This window comes from Staurois parvus, unplaced genomic scaffold (assembly GCF_062004578.1).
Source record: "Staurois parvus isolate SC_StPar_1 unplaced genomic scaffold, SC_StPar_1.0 ptg000387l, whole genome shotgun sequence".
Lineage (NCBI taxonomy): Eukaryota > Metazoa > Chordata > Amphibia > Anura > Ranidae > Staurois > Staurois parvus.
The window spans coordinates 8,236,626-8,261,396 of NW_028318183.1; the positions used below are offsets into that span (position 1 = coordinate 8,236,626).

Genomic DNA, 24,771 nt, shown 5'->3' on the forward strand with positions numbered 1-24,771 from the left:
ATACCTCTGAACCCCAACCTTCCCCAAACCTCTCCACTCCAACCTCCCCACCTTAACTCTACATGCCTGCGTTGCTCATCTATGCGCCCACCTTCCTTACCTCTATACATCCCCTCCTTGCTCACCTGTGCAACCCAAACTATAAATCCTTCTCTGCCTACCTCTGTACACCCCACCAACACCACTTTACTTACCTTTGTAGAACAGGATGATGGTAGGCTCATTGACCACAGTTGCAGGCAGGACTTTCAGGCATGCCCCTGTTTACCTCTCTAGTGGGCAGCATTCAGCAGAGGTGATGGTGGATGCAACCTCAGGGGGGCATGATATACATATGAATGCCATTACTATTTCTATATGAATGTTGTTGCTATATACATGTGAATGCTGCTTTATTTACATATCAATGCTGGTTATTTACATGTGAATGCTGACATGATCTGATTTACCTGTACACTGCAATAGGGCAGAGTTGGGCAGTATAAGTGACAGCATTTCACACTGAGGTATTGGGACATAATGCAGGAGGAAGACTTCAAGGGATAAAGGAATGTAAACAGGGACAATGTGGACAAATGTGTGGCAAATATGGGGCACCTGCTTTGAGCCCCACAAAAATGGTTGGGCCCAGGGCAGCTGCCCCTTTTACCCTGCCTTAAAGATTGTCCTACCCACACACAACCCCTTTTTTATTATTTTTTTCAGTTGTTTTTATGACCACATCTACATACAATCTTTCCTATTACAGTGCATGTCTTACCTCCTCTCCGATGGCTACAAATAATGAAAAATGTGTACTTCTTCTCTGAGCAGCCATTCATTAGGTTTGCTAACTGCAATAAATCTGTAAGATACAAGGCTTCTTTTTATATTGCTATAAGTAACACTGAAGGGGTCTACTCTGACCTTTAAATTAAGCCATCCAAAAAGTAATTAAAATCAAATTAATAGAGATACACTGTCTGTATGCAAGAGATGATGACAAGAATTAGTAGGCTATTTCAGCCTATAAATTCTCAGGATATAAGCAGAAGAAATGTTGGGCTGTCCACCCAACAATGCATAGGTTAAATCTATACAATGGGAGGGGGGTTCGGTATGGAGGGTTCAGGGGGTGCAGTAAGTGAAAAGTATAAAATCAGCATTCTGTATTACATGAAACTTTTGTTTTGTCAGGAGATGACTAGATACGCCTTCAGGTATTAAAGATTGTAGTCAGATATGTTTATAATATTAATTAAGAACATGCCCATCTATTTATAAATGTGCCTATCATTGAGTGCAGGGATATTCATGTAGGTCACTTTTTGTCTACAAAGCATTTACATTTAAAAATTCTAGAGGAAAACCCATTCACCTTCTGAAAAGCCAGGATTTGGGGAGAGGCTCAAAATAAAATGTAGGTAGTCTCAATTATAATGTCAATAGAAGTTTAGGTGCTGCCATTGCTGACTTGGTAGGAGATGCAGGCTCTGAGGTTGTCATTCAGATCTTGGCCTGACTAAACTGGAGATACACTATATTGCCAAAAGTATTGGGACACCCCACCGAATCATTGTATTCAGGTGTTCCAATCACCTCCATGGCCAAAGGTGTATAAAATGAAGCACCTAGGCATGCAAACTGCTTCTACAAACATTTGTGAAAGAATGAGTCGCTCTCAAGAACTCAGTGAATTCAAGCTTGGTATCGTGATAGGTTGCCACCTGTGAAATAAGTCCATCTGTGAAATTTCCTTGCTACTAAATTTTCCATGGTCAACTGTTAGTGGTATTATGACAAAGTGGAAGCAACTGAAAACAACAGCAACTCAGCCACAAAGTGGTAGTCCATGTAAAATGACAGAGCAGGATCAGAGCATGCGGAAGTGCACAGAAGTCACCAACTGTCTGCAGAATCAATAGCTAAAGACCTCCAAGCTTCATGTAAGCTTCAGATTATCACAGCAACAGTGCACAGAGAGCTTCATGGAATGGGTTTCCATGGCCGAGCAGCTGCATCCAAGCCTTACATCACCAAGTGCACTGCAAAGCGTAAGATGCAGTGGCATAAAGCACGCCACCACTGGACTCTAGAGCAGCTGAGACATGTTCTCTGGAGTGACACCTCATGATTCTCATTCTGGCAATCCGATGGACGTGTCTGAGTTTGGCAGTTGCCAGGAGAGCATTACTTGCTTGACTGCATTGTGCCAAGTGTAACGTTTGGTGGAGGGGGGATTGTGGTGTGTGGGGTTGTTTTTCAGGGGTTGGGCTTGGTCCCTTAGTTCCAGTGAAGGGAACTCTTAAGGTGTCAGCATACCAAGACATTTTGAACATTTTCATGCTTCTAGCTTTGTGGGAAAAATTTGGGAATGGCCCCTTCCTGTTCCAACATGACAGTACACCAGTGCACAAGCAAGGTCCATAAGGACATCGGTGAGTGAGTTTGGAGTGGAGGAACTTGACTGACCTGCACAGACTCCTGAACTCAACCTGAAAGAACACCTTTGGGATGAATTAGAGCAGAGACTAAGAGCCAGGCGTTCTTGTCCGACATCAGTGCCTGACCTCACAAATAAGCTTCTGGAAGGATCAAACATTTCCATAGACACACTCCTAAACCTTGCGGACAGCCTCCCAGAAGAGCTGAAGCTGTTATAGCTGCAAAGGGTGGGCCACCTCAATATTGAACCCTACAGCCTAAGACTGGGAAGCCATTAAAGTTCATGTGCGTGTAAAGGCAGGAGTCCCAATACGTTTGTCAATATAGTGTATGTAGGATGGGAGTACATTAGGTGGTATAGGCAAAACCGGATAACAGCCTTCACGCATTTGAAAGCAAAAAGTGGAATCTCCCATATTTCTTTTCTCATAGTTTCCCCTTAAACAGATATAACCTCACCTCTTACTACAACTTCAAAGTGTATGGTGTGATTGATGTTTTTATGTTGTATCAATAGCTTGTATCTTCCAGCTTGCTTTTCGGTGACTCTTCCCAAATCCAAACTAAGTATACTACTGCAGAAAAAAAAAAATAACAGTTAATAGTTCTTTCTGGTGATGTTTCTTTCTATCAGCATAACAGATTTGTTTTCAATTTTATTTAGATATAGAAAGGTAATGTACATGCATAGGAACCCAATACAACGCAGAAAGCAAGTCACAAACATCTGCAAATCTTATACTAAGATTCATTTTCCAGGATCAGAGGTAAGATACCCTTCAGAGGTGAGGAGTTACTGCAGATTTACTGGTATAACATTAATTTTTAAAGTTGGCAATATGCTTTTTCAGTAAATTCCCTACTTATTTTTCCCACATTTATGTAGAACTGATATTTTGCAGCAGTCTACAAAAAAGCTAAAACCCTCTAGGTATAACGCTTAGAGCCGGTTCACTCCATAGAAACGCAGTTCGTATGTGTTCCGGATATGTTTCCATATGATAATTTTTATGTGTTCCGGTGCAATTGTATGCATTTTGGATGCGTTACTGTGTGTTTTTTCCCCTCTTTTTTTTCATCCTAAACAGAGACGTGCATTTTTGGTGCATTTAGCTGCATTCCAGTGCGTTTTTTTTATGTGTTTTGCCATGTTCCATTACAGTTCAGTACAGAAAAAAATGCAGTATGTTCTACTTATTTTTTGGAACACACTGGAACTGATGACACTGGTGTGATCTAGGCCACTGGAAACAATATAACCTACTGATGCATTTTTGATGCAGAAAAAAAGCACTGGACTGCATCTAGTATGAACCAGACCTTAATGTGGTTGTACAAATACCCACTGAAGTGAAAAGCCTGAGGTGATACACATAAACAGTATGAAGGAAATCCTCCTACATAAGTTGTACCAGTTTATCTGAGCGCTTTCTTCTCTCCAGCCAAGGTACAGAATTTACACCACATTTCTTTCAGCTCCAGGAGGGGGTAGGGATCTGATGTCACACGTTGTCCAGTATAGAGCAGAGAGCTGATTGTAATCTGAGACCTGAGTGGAGGAAAAAGGACCCTCTACACAGTCTCTTTGGCAAACATGCACAGTAGAGGCTGTCAGTCACCTGCTGTGTGCTGGGTAGTGGGTGTCTCCCGAGACTGTCTGGTGTCCCATGCAGATAACAGAAGAATGAGAGAGCAGCCAGAAATCATGCTAGGTGCTTTGGACAGAGGCAAGTGCACAATATAGAATGATATGCTTTGTTTACACCCACTTTAAAGAGAAATGGAGAACATAGGATCACTGGATCCTATTTGGCTTCCTGATGACTATACAAGGTTAAATATATATATATATATATATATATATATATATATATATAGTGATTTTCAGTTATGAAAACAATTATGCAAAAGGGTATAACAATGAGTTTCAAATGTCTGCATACATGAACCTTGAGAAAGTTGTCAGAGCTGATCTGGGACTTCTTCTTCTGCTTCAGCCTGGTCTACAATTTGTACACATGGTACAGTTTATTTTCAAAAGAATTCTGGTTGTTTTTTTTTTTGTTTTTTTTTTGCTGCTTCCCATAAAACAACACTATAACAATAAGCTTGTAACCACGTATCATTGTAATTTATGTTCTCATTTATTGGTGTATATGTGGAATTTCAAATCATAATCATGGATGTACCCTTTTGGATAATCTATTTTGTAATAGATTTGTTTGAAATGGACTTTGGTTTGGGTGTGCTTATTCATGCAGCTTCTTAGTCCCAGTTTATGTTATATTTCAGCAGTTTTTGCAGGGTTTGGGGCTGTAACTAAATACAGTCAGGGGTAGTAGAGGAACTGTCCTAGTCCTAGACCTAGTCAGAGGAGAGGAACTGAAATTAAAAAAGATAAGAAGCCAGCGGGTGAGTATACTTTGGGTGGACATGGTCTTGGATAACTTGAGTGTGGGTTTATAATTTATGATTACCAGTTAATGTGACACTGTTGCCAAATTAAGCATCTGAAAAGGAGGTTCCCTTGTAAAAAAAGATATTATATTTTCCTGTCTGCCCACCCAATGTGCGTTTGTACGCTGCAGTGCCTGAAAAATAATGTTCTTCAGCAACACTTGTAGCAGCTTCTTGGTTCTTGGCCCCTGGTAGGGGTTGGTGGTTTCTTCCATCAGCCTCTATGTTACTACGTTCTGCACAGAACAGTAACAAAGGGGCTGGTGGAAGGAACCACACACTTTTCAGGGGGCTGAAAATCCCAAACTCTTGGAAGTGTGCCAGATGGAGATTCTCTGGCCATTGTTTTTGAAAAGAATGAAAATCAGGACAGGTAAGTATTATTATTATTATTATTATACAGGATTTATATAGCGCCAACAGTTTGCTCAGTGCTTTACAATATAACTGGAGACAATACAGCAATACAGTTCAATGCAAGAGGGATAGGAGGGTCCTGCTCCTTGGAGCAAGTATAATATATCTTTATACAGTAGAACCTCTTTTTTCACTTTTTACTGTTGTGACAGGTTTGCCTTAAGCCAGTGTTAATAAAATAGTCTTACCTGAAATTTGATGTCTTTATGATGTGAGAGTAATTTTTTTTCTCCAGCAACCAGACAAATGGCTTTGTCTCATTTATATTGTGTTGTATCTTCAGTTTTACTAACTCAAATATATTGGCTTTCACCGTTAAGGCTGCTTTGTATGTGTAGTTTGAGATTTTCAAACAGTTCAAGTCTGTACTTTGGTTCATGGAGCTGGAAACCTGGAGCAGTAAAATTATACAAATGATAGGAATTATATTGCTTTGTAAGACAGATATATTAAATGATCTCATAGTTTCTCCTAGAGGTTTATGGAATAGTAACAATATTTGTAAAAGAGACGAGGCTTAGGATGTTGACTCTCAGGCTAATACATAGAGGGCTGAGCAACAGATGTGCACATTACCCCTTCTTCTGCAATACTGTTGCCCTGCTCACCAGTGACAGTTTTTGCCAATGACAGAACTGTTAGTATTACATGGACCTAAGGGCTTGTGTATAAGGGGGTTATTTTTCTGCACTTAATATGTGTTTGAAACACATCAAATCAATGTGGATGACAATTCTGAGGCTGTGTTTGACCTGAGTTGTGTTTCTCTGGACATACACTACATTGCCAAAAGTATTGCGACACCTGTCTTTACACGCACATGAACTATAATGGCATCCCAGTCTTAGTCCGTAGGGTTCAATATTGCGTTGGCCCACCCTTTGCAGCTATAACAGCTTCAACGTTTCTGGGAAGGCTGTCCACAAGGTTTAGGAGTGTACCTATGGGAATGTTTGACCATTCTTCCAGAAGCGCATTTGTGAGGTCAGGCACTGATATCAGAAGAGAAGGCCTGGCTCACAGTCTCTGCTCTAATTCATCCCAAAGGTGTTCTATCGGGTTGAGGTCAGGACAGTGAAGTTCCTCCACCCCAGACTCCTTCATCCATGTCTTTATGTAATGCATGTATACAAGGCTTGGATGCAGTTGCTTGGCCATGGAAACCTATTTCATGAAGCTCTCTATGCATTGTTGTTGTGTTAATCTGAAGGCTACATGAAGTTTGGAGGTCTTTAGCTATTGACTGTGCAGACCCCGCTCTGTCATCTTACGTGGCCTACCACTTCATGGTTGAGTTGCTGCTGTTCCCAGTTGCCTCCACTTTGTTATAACACCACTAACAGTTGACCATGTAATATTTAGTAACAAGGAAATTTCACAGATGGACTCATTGCACAGGTGGCAACCTATCACGGTACCACGCTTGAATTCACTGAGCTCCTGAAAGCGACCCATTCTTTCATGAATGTTTGTAGAAGCAGTCTGCATGCCTAGGTGCTTGATTTTATACACCTGTGGCCATGGAGGTGATTGGAACACCTGAATCCAATGGTTTGGAGGGGTGTCCCAATGCTTTTGGCAATATAGTGTATGTCTTAGTGAGAAGCATTTACATTTTGTTATATTTTGTTTTAGGAAGCATGTGTTTTCTTTTGAAGACTAGTAGTTAAACCTCAGGGAGACAGAGTGAGAATGCCTACATTCTACTGATGCTGATGGTCCTTATGTCTGCTCAGAGATGCTGGATAAGAGTTCAAAACTTTTTTCCCTTTCCTTCCTACCCCTTTTTTTTCCATCCCACCCCTCCCCCTCAATAATCATTAAAAATCTGCCACACTGCCTATATGGGAACATCATTAACCCCCATTAACATCACTCACTCTGGATGTGGGTTTTTTGTTATAATCTGTCTACGTCTCAGTAGCTAATATTTTTTTATCACTATCCAGAATTTGCCTTTCGCTTACTGCTTGCTTGTGACAAGATTTCACCTACTGGTTATGTCATGTTTTGCCTTGGAATGTACTTTTTTTCTTTCAATGTGAATTGAATAAATAAAGACTTAAAAGAAAGAAAGCATGTATTTTGTTGTTGCTGTGTTTGAATGCAAAAGCCAGTGTTACATAACAACATCCAAGTGTACAAGTATTGAAGATGGTGGACATTTTGTGGAGATGCTTCAAAATAACTTTGTAAAACAGGTAAGAGGCACACACTTACTATAATTTTTAGACATTATATTATTTATAAACAGTGGTGTTATTGTGAGGGAATTTTTGTTTAAAAAATAAGCTTTACAGTGATTTACAGGGGAAACCCAGAACTGGTCCAATGCATGGCATCAAGTGTCCACAACATACACCACAGGCCATAATCTCACAGATAACCCACATCTAATTCTCAGGCCGAGACTTGCTATATGATAGACTCTATGCTCTCTAAAGGTTACCCAAAAGTAATATTTTATTTAGTTGTGAAGCCTGGTGGGCTTAATTATTATATTTCTTACGATACCTCAACAGAAAGAATCCCCTGCCATTTGTCCTGATTGTGTTCCTGTCCACTATGGAGTTTGGGCTGTTTTCTACGTGTTCCAGCACTTACTGCATCCTTCTCCATAACAGTGAATGAAATAGATTAAAAAACTTTAAACAATATGTTCATCTTTGTAAAAAAATTATTCATGTACATCTTTTGGCAGGTAAAAAAAAGTGCATTTATTTATTTTCTTTTGTTTTATAGGAGCCTGTAAAGCATTGCACCCACAATCAGCAGGTTGTAGGTGCAATCTCAGGCTCCTGTAGACTGTCAGTATATCTGTTTGCTTGTACCTTGTACAGGCAGGCAGTTACTGAGTGACAGGAAGCATCAATGAACTACCTAGAGCGCTCATCAGCCCCCTGGTGATTCATTGAGAATTGCAAGCGATCAGCCTCAATGGCTGATGGTAGTTGTAGTTTTCCCATTCACAAAACTTTGTGAATGAAGGACGCGGGTGGGTGGGCAAAGCCCACCCAGCCACATTTCTTTTAAATTGTGACAGTAGGTGCGGTGAGAAGATCCCATGCCCACTGTAACAATGGGGGATCGAAGGGGGTATGGGGGCTGCTGCAACAGTAACATGTTTAATGTTACACCCTGAACAGGCCTAGTGTACTTGAGAGCTGATGTGCCTGTGCCTGACTGAGGGCCTGAAGGAATCTGGATAAATAATATTTTCTGGAGGGCATCACCTGTGGAGGCTGACCTAAGGAGGACCCTTTTCTTCCTCACTAGAGAGTGTCTCATGGAGGCTGGGTGGCAGATAATTGTCCTTGGACTTTGCAAGTAATATTTTGAATATGGATCCCAAGTATGCATATGCTTGGTGGTGTAAGTGCCATAGATTGCTATAGGACTTGGATGGGTCGCATAAGGTTCCAGATTTCCTGGCCATCTCTTCTACCCATAAGAAAGGATTCTGCCAAGAGTTTGACCTCCTACTAATTTATTTTAATATTTTGGAGTATCCTGCACCCTTATCCTTCCACTGTTTGTGTTTTTTGCAATAAATTCACAAAAAGACATCCCTAAGACCAGGGGTAGGCAATCTTAAAGAGGTGGAGACCTACCTGAACAACATGGGAGAAGTCAAAGATCACCGGGCACGGTGTCAGCCAGTGTCACCTCCTAACACCTGATTTAAACCTCTAATTGCCGTACTGCCATGTCACAATCGCGTGCATTGCACGGTAATCATATGTTTAACTCAGGTGATGAGGACGCAACATGTCGCCTCCTTGCCACCTGTTAAGAACACTTGGAATGCTTTGTAGAGGAGCAGCAGTGCCTGCCACTCTTGTGAATGAGCCCTTAGTTACATCTGGCAGCGGAACTCTTAGGGTTCATTCACATGTAAAGTTGGGGGGTGGTAAAACCCTGCAGTTGAGTCACAGTTTTCCCGCCCGCAATCCCTACCCTCTTTATCTGCTGAGGTAGCAGCCAAAGATGTACACATGCTGCAGAAGGAATTAAGCCCCATGTTGCTTTTGGTGGGTGCTACTGCCTGTCAATCGAGACCCATTCATGTAAATAGGGTCACTCTACATGTCCCCACAACTGCATGCTTCTGCGGGTTTCAAGGGGTTAAAACAGTTGGTGAGAATACAACACAACCCTGCCTATTTAACTCCTCATTTGCTGTACTGCACAAAGTTGCAGGGCCTTGCAGAGTGACCTCATTCACTTGAATGGGTCATGCTTGGCAGGTGCTTCACCCACCAACGATGACAGGGCGTAGGAGCCATCATTACAGAGGAGACATCAACATATACGGCTCTTGCTCCCTACTACAGCTCCAACTTTACAAGTAGTCCCTCTGCATTGCACTCTGTTTAATGCTCTGGGATGGCGGGTCAGCAAGCCCTGACCGTGATCTACTAGTCTCCTGGCCGAGGTCTACTGGTAGCTGACCCCCGCCTTAGACTAAGTCTACATTTGTCAGTGTGCTTGGAACTGTGTCTGGGTCTGGCAGACTCTGTACTTTACCAAAAGAAACCTGGTCACTCTCAGCGGCCCCTCCAGGGGTAGTGCTACACTAACCTCCAAATCAGTCTCTGTGTCTTCTTTTTCTTCATAGTTCGTCATTAAATAACATTTGATGACTGCCGAGTTTTGGATAGTGACTGCAAAGATGCTAAAAAAGATAGCAGCTAGAAAAAAAAAAATTAAAATAAGTTTATATCACCTTATTTTATAATTTTCATTCTTCAAATGTCACCCTTACAAATGTCAATTTTCCTAAGCTTTTACGTGCACTGGCTTCACCCCTTCTCCACCGGCCTCTAGGTACCTGAAAATTAAAGTAGTCAATATCTGCTTACCTGTGTCTGCATTTCTGCTTAAAGCAGCACTAAACTCTGGTTTAATAAGAAAAAAATCTACTCAAGTATGTATTCAGAGATTAGAACTGATATAAACAAGATGAATATCATAAACTCAGAAAATGACAACAATGTTAAGCTTGATAGTGACAGAATAGAAGTTGTAAATCATTTAACCTCCTAGACTCTCTCAAAAGTAAGGAAGCAACCAGCAGTGGTTAAATATTCCACAAAATTGTATTCACAGCAAATTATTATTATTGAAGCATCCTGGTCTTCCATAACACCTCAGCAGTGCCACAGGCTGATAGCTTCCATGCCACGCCACATTGAGGCAGTAATTGCTGCAAAAGGGGCCCAAACCAAGAACTGAGTACATATGCATGCTTATACTTTTCAGAGGTCCGATATTGTTCTATGTACAATCCTTGTTTTATTGATTGCATGTAATATTCTAATTTTCTGAGATTGTAGATTTGGGGTTTTCATGAGCTGTAAGCCATAATCATCACAATTATGACAAATCACGGCTTGAACTATCTTGCTTTGCATTTAATGAGGCTATCTCATATATTAGTTTCACCTTTTAAGTTGCATTACTGAAATAAATGAACTTTTGCACGATATTCAAATTTTTCGAGTTTCACCTGTATATCAGGAGTCCCTAGATACCAAACCAATGAGAAACTACCAAAAAAAGACTAGTTGTGGACTCAACCAGAGTGGGGAATTTGTAAGTACTTAAGGATAATGATTCAAACAAAGGAGAAGGTGATCAATGGCACACAAAAACTTCTTTATTAGCACAGACAAAATTAAAAGTATAAATCAAAACACAAAAATATTATCGTACCACACTCCACAGGTCCCATGTATGTAAATCCCCATAAGGGGAAGCCCATTGATTATGAGGTAATAGTTTGGATGACTCACTTGTAAGCTATAACATATTCTATACAGGAAAAAATATAATTGGTATATAAACAAATAGCTCCTACACCCAGACTTGATCAGCCAAGAGCGCCAGGATAAACCCAGCACCAGACCAATCATACATATGTGTAAATTAGTGTAATACAGGGAAGGATGCAGACAAGGGTAACAAAACTTCCCTCATACACTAAACAACGCTCTGAGGCACCTCACAGCTTGGCACCTGAGGGGGTCACAGGCTTTCATACATCATTATTTACATCCTCCTCTGGACTACATGTGGTCACTCATTTAGGACAGGATGCTGTCGTGACCTTTACGCTTTCCAGAGTGGGGGGGGGGGGGGGCGATTTCTTGGTTTACCTCGTTTTCCCTCTATGTGCAGGTATCTGCCCTCAGGGCATTGTTTAGAGTATGAGGGAGGTTTTTGATCCAAGTCACTACAGCTGAAATATCAATATTAACATATGTACAAAATAATCAAAATTGTTCATATTGTCTGACAGCATGACTCCTCTTACTGGTACCTTAGCTATGCGCCAGGAGTGCTTCTGCTCTTTTTCATCACTGAACACTCTCATGACATTACAAGACATCAATTTTAAGGAAGGCAAATATTTAATGCACGAACCTGTGATGGAATCAGGGATTGAATAGGAGGCCTCATAATTCTTTGCAGGTTTTCAATCACTTATCAGTTATCTGCTTTGTGAGCATTCCTGTCTGACCACTCTTGTGATCAAATACCACCCGGAATCATGCTAAAATAAAACCACCTACTCCTCCAAATGTTACCTGTGCTGATTCTGCTGCATTCTATCACTCTGTATTTGTTTTAAGTTTTGTTTCAATACACTGCTCAAATAAATTAAAGGAACACTTTGAAAACACATCAGATCTCAATGGGGAAAAATATCATGCCGGATATCTATACTGAAATGGACTGGGTAGTGTGTTAGGAACGTAAGGATGCCCCACTGTTTGATGGATATGAAAATCATCAACCTACAGAGGACTGAATTCAAAGCCACCCCAAAAATTATAGTGAAAAAAAATGATGCATCAGGCTAGTCCATTTTTCTGAAATTTCATTGCAGCAACTCAAAATGGTACTCAGTAGTTTATATGGTTCCCATGTGCTTGTATGCATGCCTGAAAATGTCGGGGCATGCTCCTACTGAGATGACGGATGGTGTCCTGGGGTATTTCCTCCCAGATATGGACCAGGGCATCACTGAGCTCCTGGACAGCCTGAGGTGCAACCTGGCGGCATCGGATGGACCGAAACATGATATCCTAGAGGTGTTATATTGGATTTAGGGCAGGCGAGCATGGGGGCCATTCAATGGCATCAATTCCTTCATTCTCCAGGAACTGCCTGCATACTCTTGCCACATGAGGCTGGGCATTGTCGTGCACCAGGAGGAACCCAGCACCCACTACACCAGTGTAGGGTCTGACAATGGGTCCAAGGATTTCATCCCAATACCTAATGGCAGTCAGGGTGCAATTGTCTAGCCTGTAGAGGTCTGTGTGTCCCTCCATGGATATGCCTCCCCAGACTATCACTGACCCACCACCAAAACAGTCATGCTGAACAATGTTACAGGCAGCATAATGTTCTCCATAGCTTCTCCATACCCTTTCACGTCTGTCACATATGCTCAGGGTGAACCTGCTCTCATCTGTGAAAAGCGCAGGGCACCAGTGGTGGACCTGCCAATTCTGGTGTTCATTGGAAAATGCCAATCGAGTTCTATGGTGCCAGGCAGTGAGCACAGGGCCCACTAGAGGACATCAGGTCCTCAGGCCACCCTTATGAAGTCTGTTTCTGATTGTTTGGTCAGAGACCTTCACACCAGTGGTCTGCTGGAGGTCATTTTGTCAGGCTCTGGCAGCGCTTATCCTGTTCCTCCTTACACAAAGGAGAAGATACCAGTTCTGCTGATGGTTTAAGGACCTTCTACGGCCCTGTCCATCTCTCTTAGAGTAACTGCCTGTCTCCTGGGATCTCCTCCATGCTCTTGAGACTGTGCTGGGAGACACAGCAAACCTTCTGGCAATACCTTCTGGAGGAGTTGGACTGCCTCTGCAACCTCTGTAGGGTCCAGGTAGCACCTCATGCTACCAGTAGTGACACTGACCCTAGCCTAATGCAAAACTAATGAAAAAGAAAAGAGGAGTAGGGAATGGACTCCACCTATAAAACCATTCCTGTTTTGGGGGTTGTCTCATTGTTGTCCATCTAATGCAGCTGTTGTTAATTTCATTAACACCAAAGTAGCTGAAACTGATAAACAACCCCCTCTGCAATTTAACTGACCAGATCAGTATCCCAGGAGTTTAATTGACTTGATGCTATACTCTGATTTAAAAGTGTTCCTTTAATTTTTTCTGAGCAGTGTACTCTCTGAGCCTTATCTGCTTCACATAGGCTCTAGGAGGACAAAATAAACCACCTGTAGGGTGCAGGGGTAACTAAATTGGAGAGGGGTGATCAGAATGTGATGGGATTCTACATAATTTGTCATCTTGGTCCATCTGTAGAGGAATTGGTTTCTAATAAGGATATCCAGTTGTACAAAGGCCACAGATAGTAAGACCATGGGTGCCTGTAGAGCCAGCAGCAGGAGCGAGTGGGGTAGGTTAAGGAAAATAGTTGTAAAAAAAGGCAAAATATGCAGCTGCTCTTTAAAGTACATAATACTATAGATGATCCATTTCAGTCAGATGGCACCAGCACATGACCGTCACAATTACCCATACCCACTTGGAGCAACAGTAGAGTGCATCAGGGATTCAACTGAACTGTCCTTCTGCACAGTTCCAGTATAACATCATGAGGAAGCCCACATCCTATTTTTTGACACCCAGTTATGCTTGGCATAAGCATCATAAATCAAGTGTAACCATAAAAGCTGGCTGGCTTCCCTTCTAGAGCTATTTAGAGAATCTGCTTCAACAGTCAAAGCATCAAGCTGTTGTTGGGCAGATCATCTTTCCTGTGTTAGATATGTTTCTTCCTGTGGATGCTACAGGCTGGGAGATTGGGTTGGAAAAATCTGTATCTGATCTATAAAGTTAATTATACTAATAGAGTGCCTGACCCCATTCTCTAATAATAACCAACACTCTCCATAATAACAAACACAACAAGGGCACCTTAAAAAAGCACAAGTGTTTTATAGGAACACTTATATTTTTCTCTCTTACACAAAACCAAAACATCAGTTGAAAAAAGAAGGCTGTACGTATCATTACAGGGAACCTGTCACGGTGACTGTAGGTACTTTTCATTTTCTACAAATCATTTTCTCTGTGCCCCTGTACCAAGCACACATATCAGATAAACCTTGACTGTAATTACATCTTGAAGCTTGCCCCCCCTCCTTGCACGGCAATCCTAGAAATCAATGACCGCTCCTCTGAGGAAATGTTGGTAAGCTAACTGAATTGTGGAGCTGAACTTATTGAAGTCAAACATGTTCATCCTTATTTTGCAAAGAACAATATTATAACCTGTAAAAACCAGAGCAGTACTGCACATTTCAGTTTCATGTGTAGGTTTTTAAAATACAACATCTGACTGTTGGCCTTAGTCATTTATAAAGTGTTAGATGCAGTGTTAGCAGCAGTTTGGCTTCAATTTGTTAGTGTATTTAAATCTGTTAGCACATCTAACACTCCCCCCCTAGACTGACAATGCTGCTGTCCAAATGTGCTTCTATGCTTCTTCATCCAGAGTGGGGGAATTCTAATATAGGATGGTTGTTACTAGCCAGATCACCAGGTGAAAGCCTAAAAAATTAAAACTAATGCAGCCACCACATCTAAGGATTGGTAAACTGAAATATATTACATTTGTGGTTATGGGTTTAATACTGCTTTAACTATTTTTAATGCTAGCATTAGTGAATAGATAGAAAATAATATTATATTTGCTTGTTTTAACCTATGTTTTTTGTATGTTTTTTTCAGTTGCTTCCTAGTTTCTGGCCTAGGCCAAAATGATGTCATACATACTAGGAGTCTTCATGGGTATTTTTTTTCCTTTCATCTGGAGAAGGGATGTAGGGGTTTACTCAGCTAAACACACCCAGTTTAAAGTGATTTCTCACCAAGATAAAGCATGGAGACCTTGAAGGATTTGTAAGTTTGATTTGAAAATTAAAAATGTATTAAATAGTGTTTTCAATTTGTGGTGCTCAGATACTGAGTACCGTAGTTCCACTTATATATGCAAATGCATGCAAATACGTGTATATGAGAAGAATTATTAATGGATTTACATAGGAATGTATTGTATGCATTGATGTGTATAAGTTTAAATAAATATACATAAATATGCGCAAAGACACTCAAAACAAATGTCTGAAATTATGTCCAGAAATGCCTGGACTTAGAAGATCGTGACTTGACTAGGATGTAAAGGAGAAGGAAAACATTTGGGTTTAACCTGCTGGCCACTGAAGAACTGAAACAACTATTCAACTTCCTCAGGGCCATTATATATTTAGTGACAGCCTGTGCTGAGACGGGAAGGAAATATGGAGTTGTGTTCCATTCTAGCATGTAAATCATTTTAGGCAGCCAGCAACGTGTCATCCTACCAGAAACACATGCACAAACACATCATTGTGGCCACTTCACAACTGAGGATGTTGTTGTTTTAGGAAGTGCCACTTCTTCACAAAATGCTCACAACTGGTTTATAAAAGTCATTCAAAAGTAGGGAAACTATAATAGTTATGGGTATGCTTAAACTGTATGTAAACCCAAGTGCTAAAGTTGTATAAACAGCTCCCTTTTTGCTTTATCAGTGTAGCTGTGCAAGGTTTTTTATATAGGCATGAATAATGTTTTATAGAAATGTATTTATTAATATATATAATGAACAAATTATCACTGCATTAGTACACATGGCAAAAGTCCATGAGAGTTGTTATATTTTGTTCCAAATCAGTCTACCTGTTTTGTTTGCATTAGACACTGTTCATGAATCCCTCATATATCAAATGTCATCACCATTGCAGTGTTTTTCATTGCTCATGTCCTTTTTAATCTCCTTTTTTAGACTTCTGTCTTTGTCTGATCTCTTTATTTAGAGTCTTTTTTTTTATCAATAATGTGAGCCCCAGCTTCCAATTCTGCAGGACGGTACCCTCCCTGTGCTTTCATCCAATCTGCTGCAGTTAATGCCTCCTGCTGGTTGATTGACAACTCCTCTGACCATTTAGCAGCTGAGACAGCAGTTTCTTGTAAAAGTAAATGCCCCTCTTCACGGACAGCTTAGTGGAAAAATAATAGCTCTATGGATTAACAGGTAATAAAACTATGTTTCAGGAGGACTTGTAAAAACAAATATCACTGCGTTGATGCTAGTGACAATAACGCCAAGTTTACAAGCGCACAAGCACATAACACTTCTTTCATAAAAGCGCCTCTCTGCACTACGAAGCACTAAAATCACAAATGCTTAACCAGTCATTTCCCTTTTGGATGTATGTTCAACGAAGACACTTTTTTCACTACCCAAACACCTTAGGTGACTGGTCCAGACCCCATACCCTGTTTGCAGCCATCTGCTCCAGAACAACACCCCAATGACATGTGATCTCTATGATATGCTCCCTTCTTTTTTCCAAACATACACCAAAAACCAGTAAACCAAGCCATCATTGGAAACAACAACACTCCTTAGACCTCTCTGATGAAGAATGGGAAAGAATCTTTATCCATTTACAAAAGGGATCTGTAAATGTATCCACACAAGAAACGGGCTATAAATTATTTTCTGGCTGGTACAGAACCCCTGTATTGCTTCACAAATTCTCCTAACTCCTTTCTCCTCTTTGCTGGAGATGTGGCTCTGAACCTGGCTCCCTACTACGCATCTGGTGGGCCTGCCCCAAAATACAAGAATTCTGTAAAGGAGTACATGAAATTATCACTAGAATTACCACATACATGCTGGATTTTACCCCCACACAGTACCTTCTACACCATTCATCTCTTCCCAGAGCTGTGTATCACAGATCTCTGGCAATGCACCTAGTTAATGCGGCCCCAAAATGGAACACTGAAAATCCCCCTACCATTACAGAATGGTTCCAACCCATCCAGCAAAATGGACAAAGTGGAGGAGCTTTATAACATTGCACATGATACACCAACAAAACTTACCAGCACATTTCCAGGATACAGTAGACTACTTTCTCCTTAAAGCTACCCCTACATAGATGGTACAAGGTATGAACAACTAACAAGTTAAACTGATTTAACCCCATTGGAGATGGAAGACTCTTCTCTCCCTAACCCCCTCCCCCCCGCCACACACTTTTTTCCCTCTCCCCCCCCCCCTTCCCTCTCTCCCTTTACACATCCACCATAGACACAAAGGCCATTACACAGACCAGTTGTTAAAAATACAGCGGAACCCTGTTCTTGCTGGGGTTATCACACAAAATTAGTTAGTTTGAATGATTATTAGAGATACTATATGAGACAACCTATATGTTCCAATATTCTTTTTCTGATTTGTGATCAACATAGCCATTATTGTACTTTGTAGTGTCTTCCCCCCTCGGGTTGTTCCTTCTAGTTACCGGAGAGGGCAGGCTATGACACCCCCTGTTTGACTATCCATATGGTCATTTGTACTTCACTGTTATTATGTTTACTCCTCTGTAAGAGGTATATGCCTCTTTCCTCCTCTGTTAATACATATTTTAATTATTTTGTTCTAAAAAAAGGAAAGAAAAGAGAGAAAAGAGAGAAAGAAAGAAAGAAAGAAAGAAAGAAAGAAAGAAAGAAAGAAAGAAAGAAAGAAAGAAAGAAAGAAAGAAAAAGAAAGAAAGAAAGAAAGAAAGACCTAATTTAATACGCTGGTGTCACATAGCATAGCAAAAGCTGTTTGCATTTACATTGTTTCTATCTAATTGAACCTTCATATGACCCTGTATAAACAGAGCAGTCAGGGAGGAAGGTTGCGTAACTTCTCTGACTCATTCAGGTATTGTATATAAATTTAAGCTTGAGTTATTGACTTCTGTATACAGCAGGTTGTTTTTTTTTCAGCAAAAGTAGTCAAGATTAGCCTTAGGAAAAGGAACAGATCTCTACCTGCTGGCTGCAAATGTAGATATTCATATGTAACATTTCATGTAGTTGCCTGACTAAAAAAAAAAATAATGAAAACATTAAATATTATTTTTTAGATCTGATAAATTTTAAATATTTAAATGTGCTGTATATTTTCTGATACAGCATTATAGTACACTGATAGTAGAAAATAAACTGCAAGAACATTTACCACACCTGCGGTCAGCAGGAATAGACTTTTTTTTAAAAAATCCAAAATGGCCATTTGCAAGTTTAATTAAAAATTATAAAGGAAAACAAGTTATAAAATAAATATGAATTGTGTAATGTATTTGCATTAAAGCCAAACTCCAAGAAAATTAAAAAAAAAAAAAAACACCCTTGCACTGTAATTGTCCCTTACTGATAACTAACCTGTCTAGCATGGTCCAGGGAGGAGATACTAAATATCTCCAGAGAATTAGAAGATGTAGAAGTTGTTTCTACTATATAGCAACAAGTAACAGATACGCTGCCAATCAGATAACAGGAAATTTGGTATAGAACAGCACCTGGTAATCTTGCCATCAAGGTTCATATTCAGCCACCTCTTCTTGTATAGTGACAATCAGTCTTGATCAATAACTTTATCTTGAATGCTGAAATGTACAATAGTGCAGCCTTCTTTTGTGTATGTGCAGGATATGTTTAAGTGTTTAAAATAAATCCTATTTAAGGTGTACTTTGCACATTTAACCACTTTAGCTCCGGAAGATTTTACCCCCTTCATGACCAGGCCATTTTGTGCTGTTACACACTGCACTACCTTAACTGGCAACTGCACAATCATGAAACGCTGTACACAAACAAAACTTATAGTATTTTTTTCACACAAATAGAGCTTTCTTTTGGTGGTATTTGATCACCACTGGGGTTTTTGTTTTGTAATATAAATTAAAAAAGACCCATAGTTTTGAAAAAAAAAAATATTTTCTACTTTCTGCTTTAAAATATTTTTTTTTTTTAAATCAAATTTCTTCCTAAATTTTGGCCAAAATGTATTCTGCTACATATCTTTGGTAGAAAAAATCCCAATAAGGGTATATTGATTGGTTTGTGTGAAAGTTCTAGCATCTGCAAACTTTGGTATGGATACTGGAATTTTTATTTATTTATTTAATACTAGTAATGGCAGCAATCAGTGACTTATAGTAGGACTGCGGTAGTGCAGCGGGAAGTCTGACACTAGCTGACTATGGGGGGGAATTGACTAATTTCCAGTGACAATAATACAGTGATCAGTGCTAATAATATACACTGTCATTATTAATGACACTGGTTGGGAAAGGGTTAACATATTGGACGATCAAGGGGTTACATTTGTGCCTAACAATGATTAGTATGAGTGCTGTTTTTACTAAGCAATGTGCCCGTTTTCACGCCTGCTTTGCAGAGAGAAAAAAAGTGGCACATAACCACTGTTTGAAGAGAACTCTGTGTTGTTTACTAACACACAGCTCTCTCCTTTCATTCCCTAAGATGGGTTCCAGCCTAAATTATTGCCTGGGATCTGCTGATCGGCTTGTGCTGCAGCAGAAGACAACACATTCTTCCAGGCTCATGTGCACATGGGAAAGCAGACACATAAGAAATCTTTGACATACAGGTACATGATTGTGCCTGGGGTAAATCCTCTGGAGGGCAAGTGGTTAAACTCAAAAACAAAAATGTATTATACTGCAGCTTACATAGATACATAGAAAAGTGATGGCAGAAAAAAGATTAAGTGGTCCATTGAGTCTGTCCTTTTTTTTTTATTTATCCATGATTTTGTATTTTGTTTGTTTTTGCATCTTTTTTTGTTAACTTTTCATGTCTGAGTATAGATCTGTTTGTTCCAAGCATATTTGAATCAGCTTACTGTTGATTAACTCACTATCTCTGCTGGAAGTCTATTCCAAGCATCAACTTCCCTTTCAGTAATCCCTTACTAATCATTAGATGTGGTGGCTGCATCAGTTTTCTTTTCTTTGGCTTTTTCCCTCTGTTTCACCTGGTGATCTGGCCAGTAACACACTTCCTGTATTAGTGAGACACCACTTTAGAGGAGCAGACAGCAGCATTGTCAGTCTGGGGGGTGGGGGGTATAAATGTATTCGCAGATCTGAGTACAATAACAAATTGAAGGCAAACTCCATCTAACACTTTATAAACAGTTACAGTAAACCCTTTTTTTCTCCCTTTTAGGATAAAAGTTTTACATGTATGAATATAAGCTGATCATTTTTATCACCCCTGTCAGTGGTAAATGGATGGTCTCATTCCTGTACGCTGATACATTCTACTGGAGAGCTTGAACTTCTGAAAAACAGCAGAGTTGCTGGCTGAATCAACAGATGCAAATAGAGGAAAGAAAATCTTAAAAGGAAACTAATACAACCATTACATCTATTAATTGGTAAGACGTAATATAATAAATGTTTGATTTATCGCTGGTCGATAGTTCTGGTTTCATATTGTCTATTTGAGGTTGCTCGTTCCATAGCTATTGAACCTAGAGAGATTCAGACAACTGGCATTTTTGGAAGGAAGTCTGCAATGACAGCCTCCATTTAACAAGGTATACATATGTCCTCCACAAGATGGCAGTCTAGTCATTTTACACCGCAACCCAGAGGATGTAGAGCGAAATGTTAGCATGTACATGAGTGTTGCATAACATGAATTAAAAGAGTAATTATGTTAAATGATTGCAACATTTATATTCACTGATAACAAGCGCCATTGCAACATACAGCCTAGATGCTTGATCTGCAGCCTGAGAAGTGTGTGTGGGGAAGTGAAGGGGGAACATGCCATCTTGTGGCCCTTGGGGTTCATGCAAACAGGAGTCTGTTTTCCTTACCTAGGTGCTTACTTAAAGTGTTACTAAACCCACAACAGTAAAATCAGCCTGTATATGCAGTAAGGCATGCGTTTTATACTTACTGTGGAACCTAAGGGGTGCATTGTGTAAAAAGCCCGTTTGATCCTGACTTCTCTGCTCCTCCTCTTGTTCAAATGTCCATGTCTTATCTCCTGATAAGACAGACTGAACTGTAGCCATTTGCACATGCTCAGTCTGGAGTGTATTGCTAGAGGGTTTTTTTTTTTCTTGGGCGAGTGCATGTGATCAGCACAGGGTCAATCAGCACTGTCCAGACAGAGGTCAGAGGTTATGCATCCCCCTATAGCAGAAAGAAAACTCCTCCTACAAACTTTAACCAGTTGCTGAACACTGATAGAAGTCACAAGACTGCTCTAACTGCTGAGAAAAGGTATTTAGAAGTTTATATATACTAAAATAATTGCACTTCCATGTTCTATGTACTGTGGGAGACCAGATATAGTGAATGCAGGGTCCTGGGTTTAGTAACACTTTAAGTCAGTGAAAGAAAAATGTTCTTTAGACTGTCTTCTAGTTGTTAAATGGTTTGGTTTATTTTTTCACACAATCTTACTATTCTCTGTGCTGTCCATTTAATTTCTCTTGTTAAAGCAGAACTGAAGGAAACAAATAAAGAATTGCAAACAAGCTGGCTCTTTATTGCAGAAGAAATGCAATGTCTCTTCTGCAATTAAATGAACTTTCCTCTACAATTCTCTGCAGACTGTACATGGAGCTGCACATATGCAGCTCCATTGACAAATCTAGCACAGTGCCAGTGCGCCGAATGAATGACTCTTGTTCTGTGCATGTGCGGGACTGAAGTCATCCCACAATGTTCCAATCAAAACGGCTGAAGGCCAGCCCCCAGAAGAAGCCAGTGAGTAGATGCTGACCTTGTGGGCGTTAGACCATTGAAGCATCGATGAGAGTTCATGAATTTAGTTCTGCTTTAAGCTTTAAGCATTCTGTGATTGGAGGATGGGTAGATGAATGAAAGGCCCGCCTCCTCCAATCATGGAACACTTTGTATAGTGGTAACGCATATTACGAGTTCTATGATTGGGGCACAAGAGTCCAAAGGGCGGGTGGACTTTTGACAAGTGCATGTCACAAGCACAACTGCTGAGAAGACCACTGCTGCAGGGGTATCTGGGGGCAGAGGACTGAGGATTTCTCTTGTAAGCAGCAGCCACCAGCACACAGGTTACACTTCATTACTGATAAGCAGCATCCCTGGTGCAAGAAAAAAAAAAATAACTAACCTTCAGCTTTCATGTAAAAGTTTATTTAAATTTGACCTGCATGGAGTTTGCATGTTCTCCCTGTGCCTAAGTGGGTACTCCGATTTCCTCCAACATTCCAAAGACATTCTGGTAGGTTCACTGACTCATGCCTAAATTGCTGCTATTATATGTATGTATGAAAGTGACTTAGGGACCTTAGATTGAAAGCTCCTTGAGGGCAGGAACTGATGTGAATGGACAATATACAGTATATATAAAGTGCTGCATAAATTGACAGCGTTATATACACTCACCAGCCACTTTATTAGATACACCTGTTCAATTGCTTGGTAATACAAATTGCCAATCAGCCAATCATATGGCAACAACTCAATGCATTTTGGCATGTAGACGTGGTGAAGAGGACTTGCTGAAGTTCAAACCGAGCATCAGAATGGGGAAGAAAGGGGACTTAGGTGACTTTGAACCTGGCATGGTTGTTGATGCCAGATGGGCTGCTCTAAGTTATTTCAAAAACTTCTGATCTACTGGGATTTTCATGCACAACCATCTCTAGGGTTTACAGAGAATGGTCCAAAAAAGAGAAAATATCCCAGTGATCAGCAGTTGTGTGTACAAAAATGCCTTGTCGATGTCAGAGGTCAGAAGAGAATGGGCAGACTGGTTGACGTGACATTCAGTTGGCAGGGTCAGAATTTGGCGTAAACAACATGAAATCATGGATCCATCCTGCCTTATATCAATGGTTCAGGCTGCTGGTGGTGGTGTAATGGTATGGGGGAAATTTTCTTGGCACTAGCAAGGTGTACCTAATAAAGTGTCCGGTGAGTGTAAGTACCTGTAATACTGAAAATAATAAAAATGTATTGTGGAATTAAAGTCCTTAAATATTGATTAGGAGTAGAGTTTTTGGGCAGACGAGACATGCAGGGTCCCTTCTACCTAAAAATAATTTCCCTTGCTGCTAGCAAATTTTTATTTTGTGTACTTCTCCACTCATTACCAAGTCTGTAAAATAATATTAATATTAATGAGGCTAATGTAATTCCAGTTCATTTGTGCAAGAGTTACATTATCAGTCCCTGGTAGACCCAGAAGATACTATTGGAAGAAAAGTGACATAAGGGGGTTTATTTACTAAAGCTGGAGAGTGCAAAATCAAGCTCACTTCTGCATAGAAACCAATCAGCTTCTAACTTCAGCTTGTTCAGTTAACTACCTGCCGACCGCAGATAGCCGAATAACGGCTGCACTGCGGCCGGCCAGTTCTGGGTGGACGTCATATGACGTCCCCCCAGAACGCGCTCTCCTGCGCGCCCCAGGGGGCGCGCACCTAGCGATCTCCGTGATCGCTGTGTCTTACGGACACAGCTGATCACGAGATGTAGTAAAAGGCCGATCTTACCGGCGTTTTACCACGTGATCAGCGGTGTCCAATGACACGCTGATCACAGGGAAATGCAAGTGCCGGTTCTCGGCTGCACTTTCCTCACGCTGTCAGATCGTGAGGAAAGTACTGCCGAGAACCGGCAGTTGTCAGAGCGGGGATCGGCACCGATCATCAGGGCACTGATGATCAGTGCCCTGATGATCGGTGCCCAGCAGTGAGACTCGCAGGTTCCGCCCAGCAGTGCGCCCACTAGCTCCGCCCACCCGTGCCCAGCAGTGCACCCACCTGTGCCCAGCAGTGCCCCCACCTGTGCCCAGCAGTGCACCCACCTGTGCCCAGCAGTGCACCCACCTGTGCCACTCTGCAGTGCCACCTACCTGTGCCCAGAAGTGCCACCTACCTGTGCCCAGAAGTGCCACCTACATGTGCCCAGCAGTGCCACCCACCTGTGCCCACCCACCTGTGCCCACCAGTGCCACCCACCTGTGCCCACCAGTGCAGCCCAGCAGTGCTGCCAGTCAGTGCCACCAGTCAGTGCCCAGGGGTTGTGCCAGTCAGTGCCACCAGTCAGTGCCCAGAAGTGATGCCAGTCAGTGCCGTCTATCAGTACCCATAATCAGTGTCACCTATCAGTGCCGCCTATCAGTGCTGCATATCAGTGCCGCCTATCCGTGACCCCTAATTAGTGCTGTCTATCAGTGCCGCCTATCCGTGCCACCTCATTAGTACTGCCTATCAGTGCCCTTTAGTGCTGCCTATCAGTGCCGCCTATCAGTGCTGCCTCATCAACGCACATCAGTGAAGGAGAAAAAATACCTGTTTGAAAAATTTTATAAAAGAAACAAATAAACTTTTTTTTTCAAATTTTTTGCACTTTTTTTTTTTATAGCGCAAAAAGTAAAGTGCCCAGTGGCGATTAAATACCACCAAAAGAAAGCTCTATTTGTGAGAAAAAAATGATCAAAATTTCATATGGGTACAATGTTGCATGACCGCGCAATTGTCAATCAAAGTGCGGCAGCGCTGAAAGCTGAA

At 41.0% G+C, this 24,771-nt stretch overlaps 1 protein-coding gene across 1 annotated transcript in view; it reads right to left on the bottom strand.

The window, feature by feature from the left end:
* The window catches only part of FLT3 (fms related receptor tyrosine kinase 3), a 121,086-nt gene that overhangs the window by 61,768 nt on the left and 34,547 nt on the right, over positions 1-24,771 (bottom strand). Inside the window, 4 exon segments of the mRNA XM_089685776.1 lie at positions 2,884-2,999; positions 5,487-5,689; positions 9,880-9,989; positions 11,457-11,539. Of these exon segments, the coding sequence (XP_089541902.1) occupies positions 2,884-2,999; positions 5,487-5,689; positions 9,880-9,989; positions 11,457-11,539 (512 nt within the window).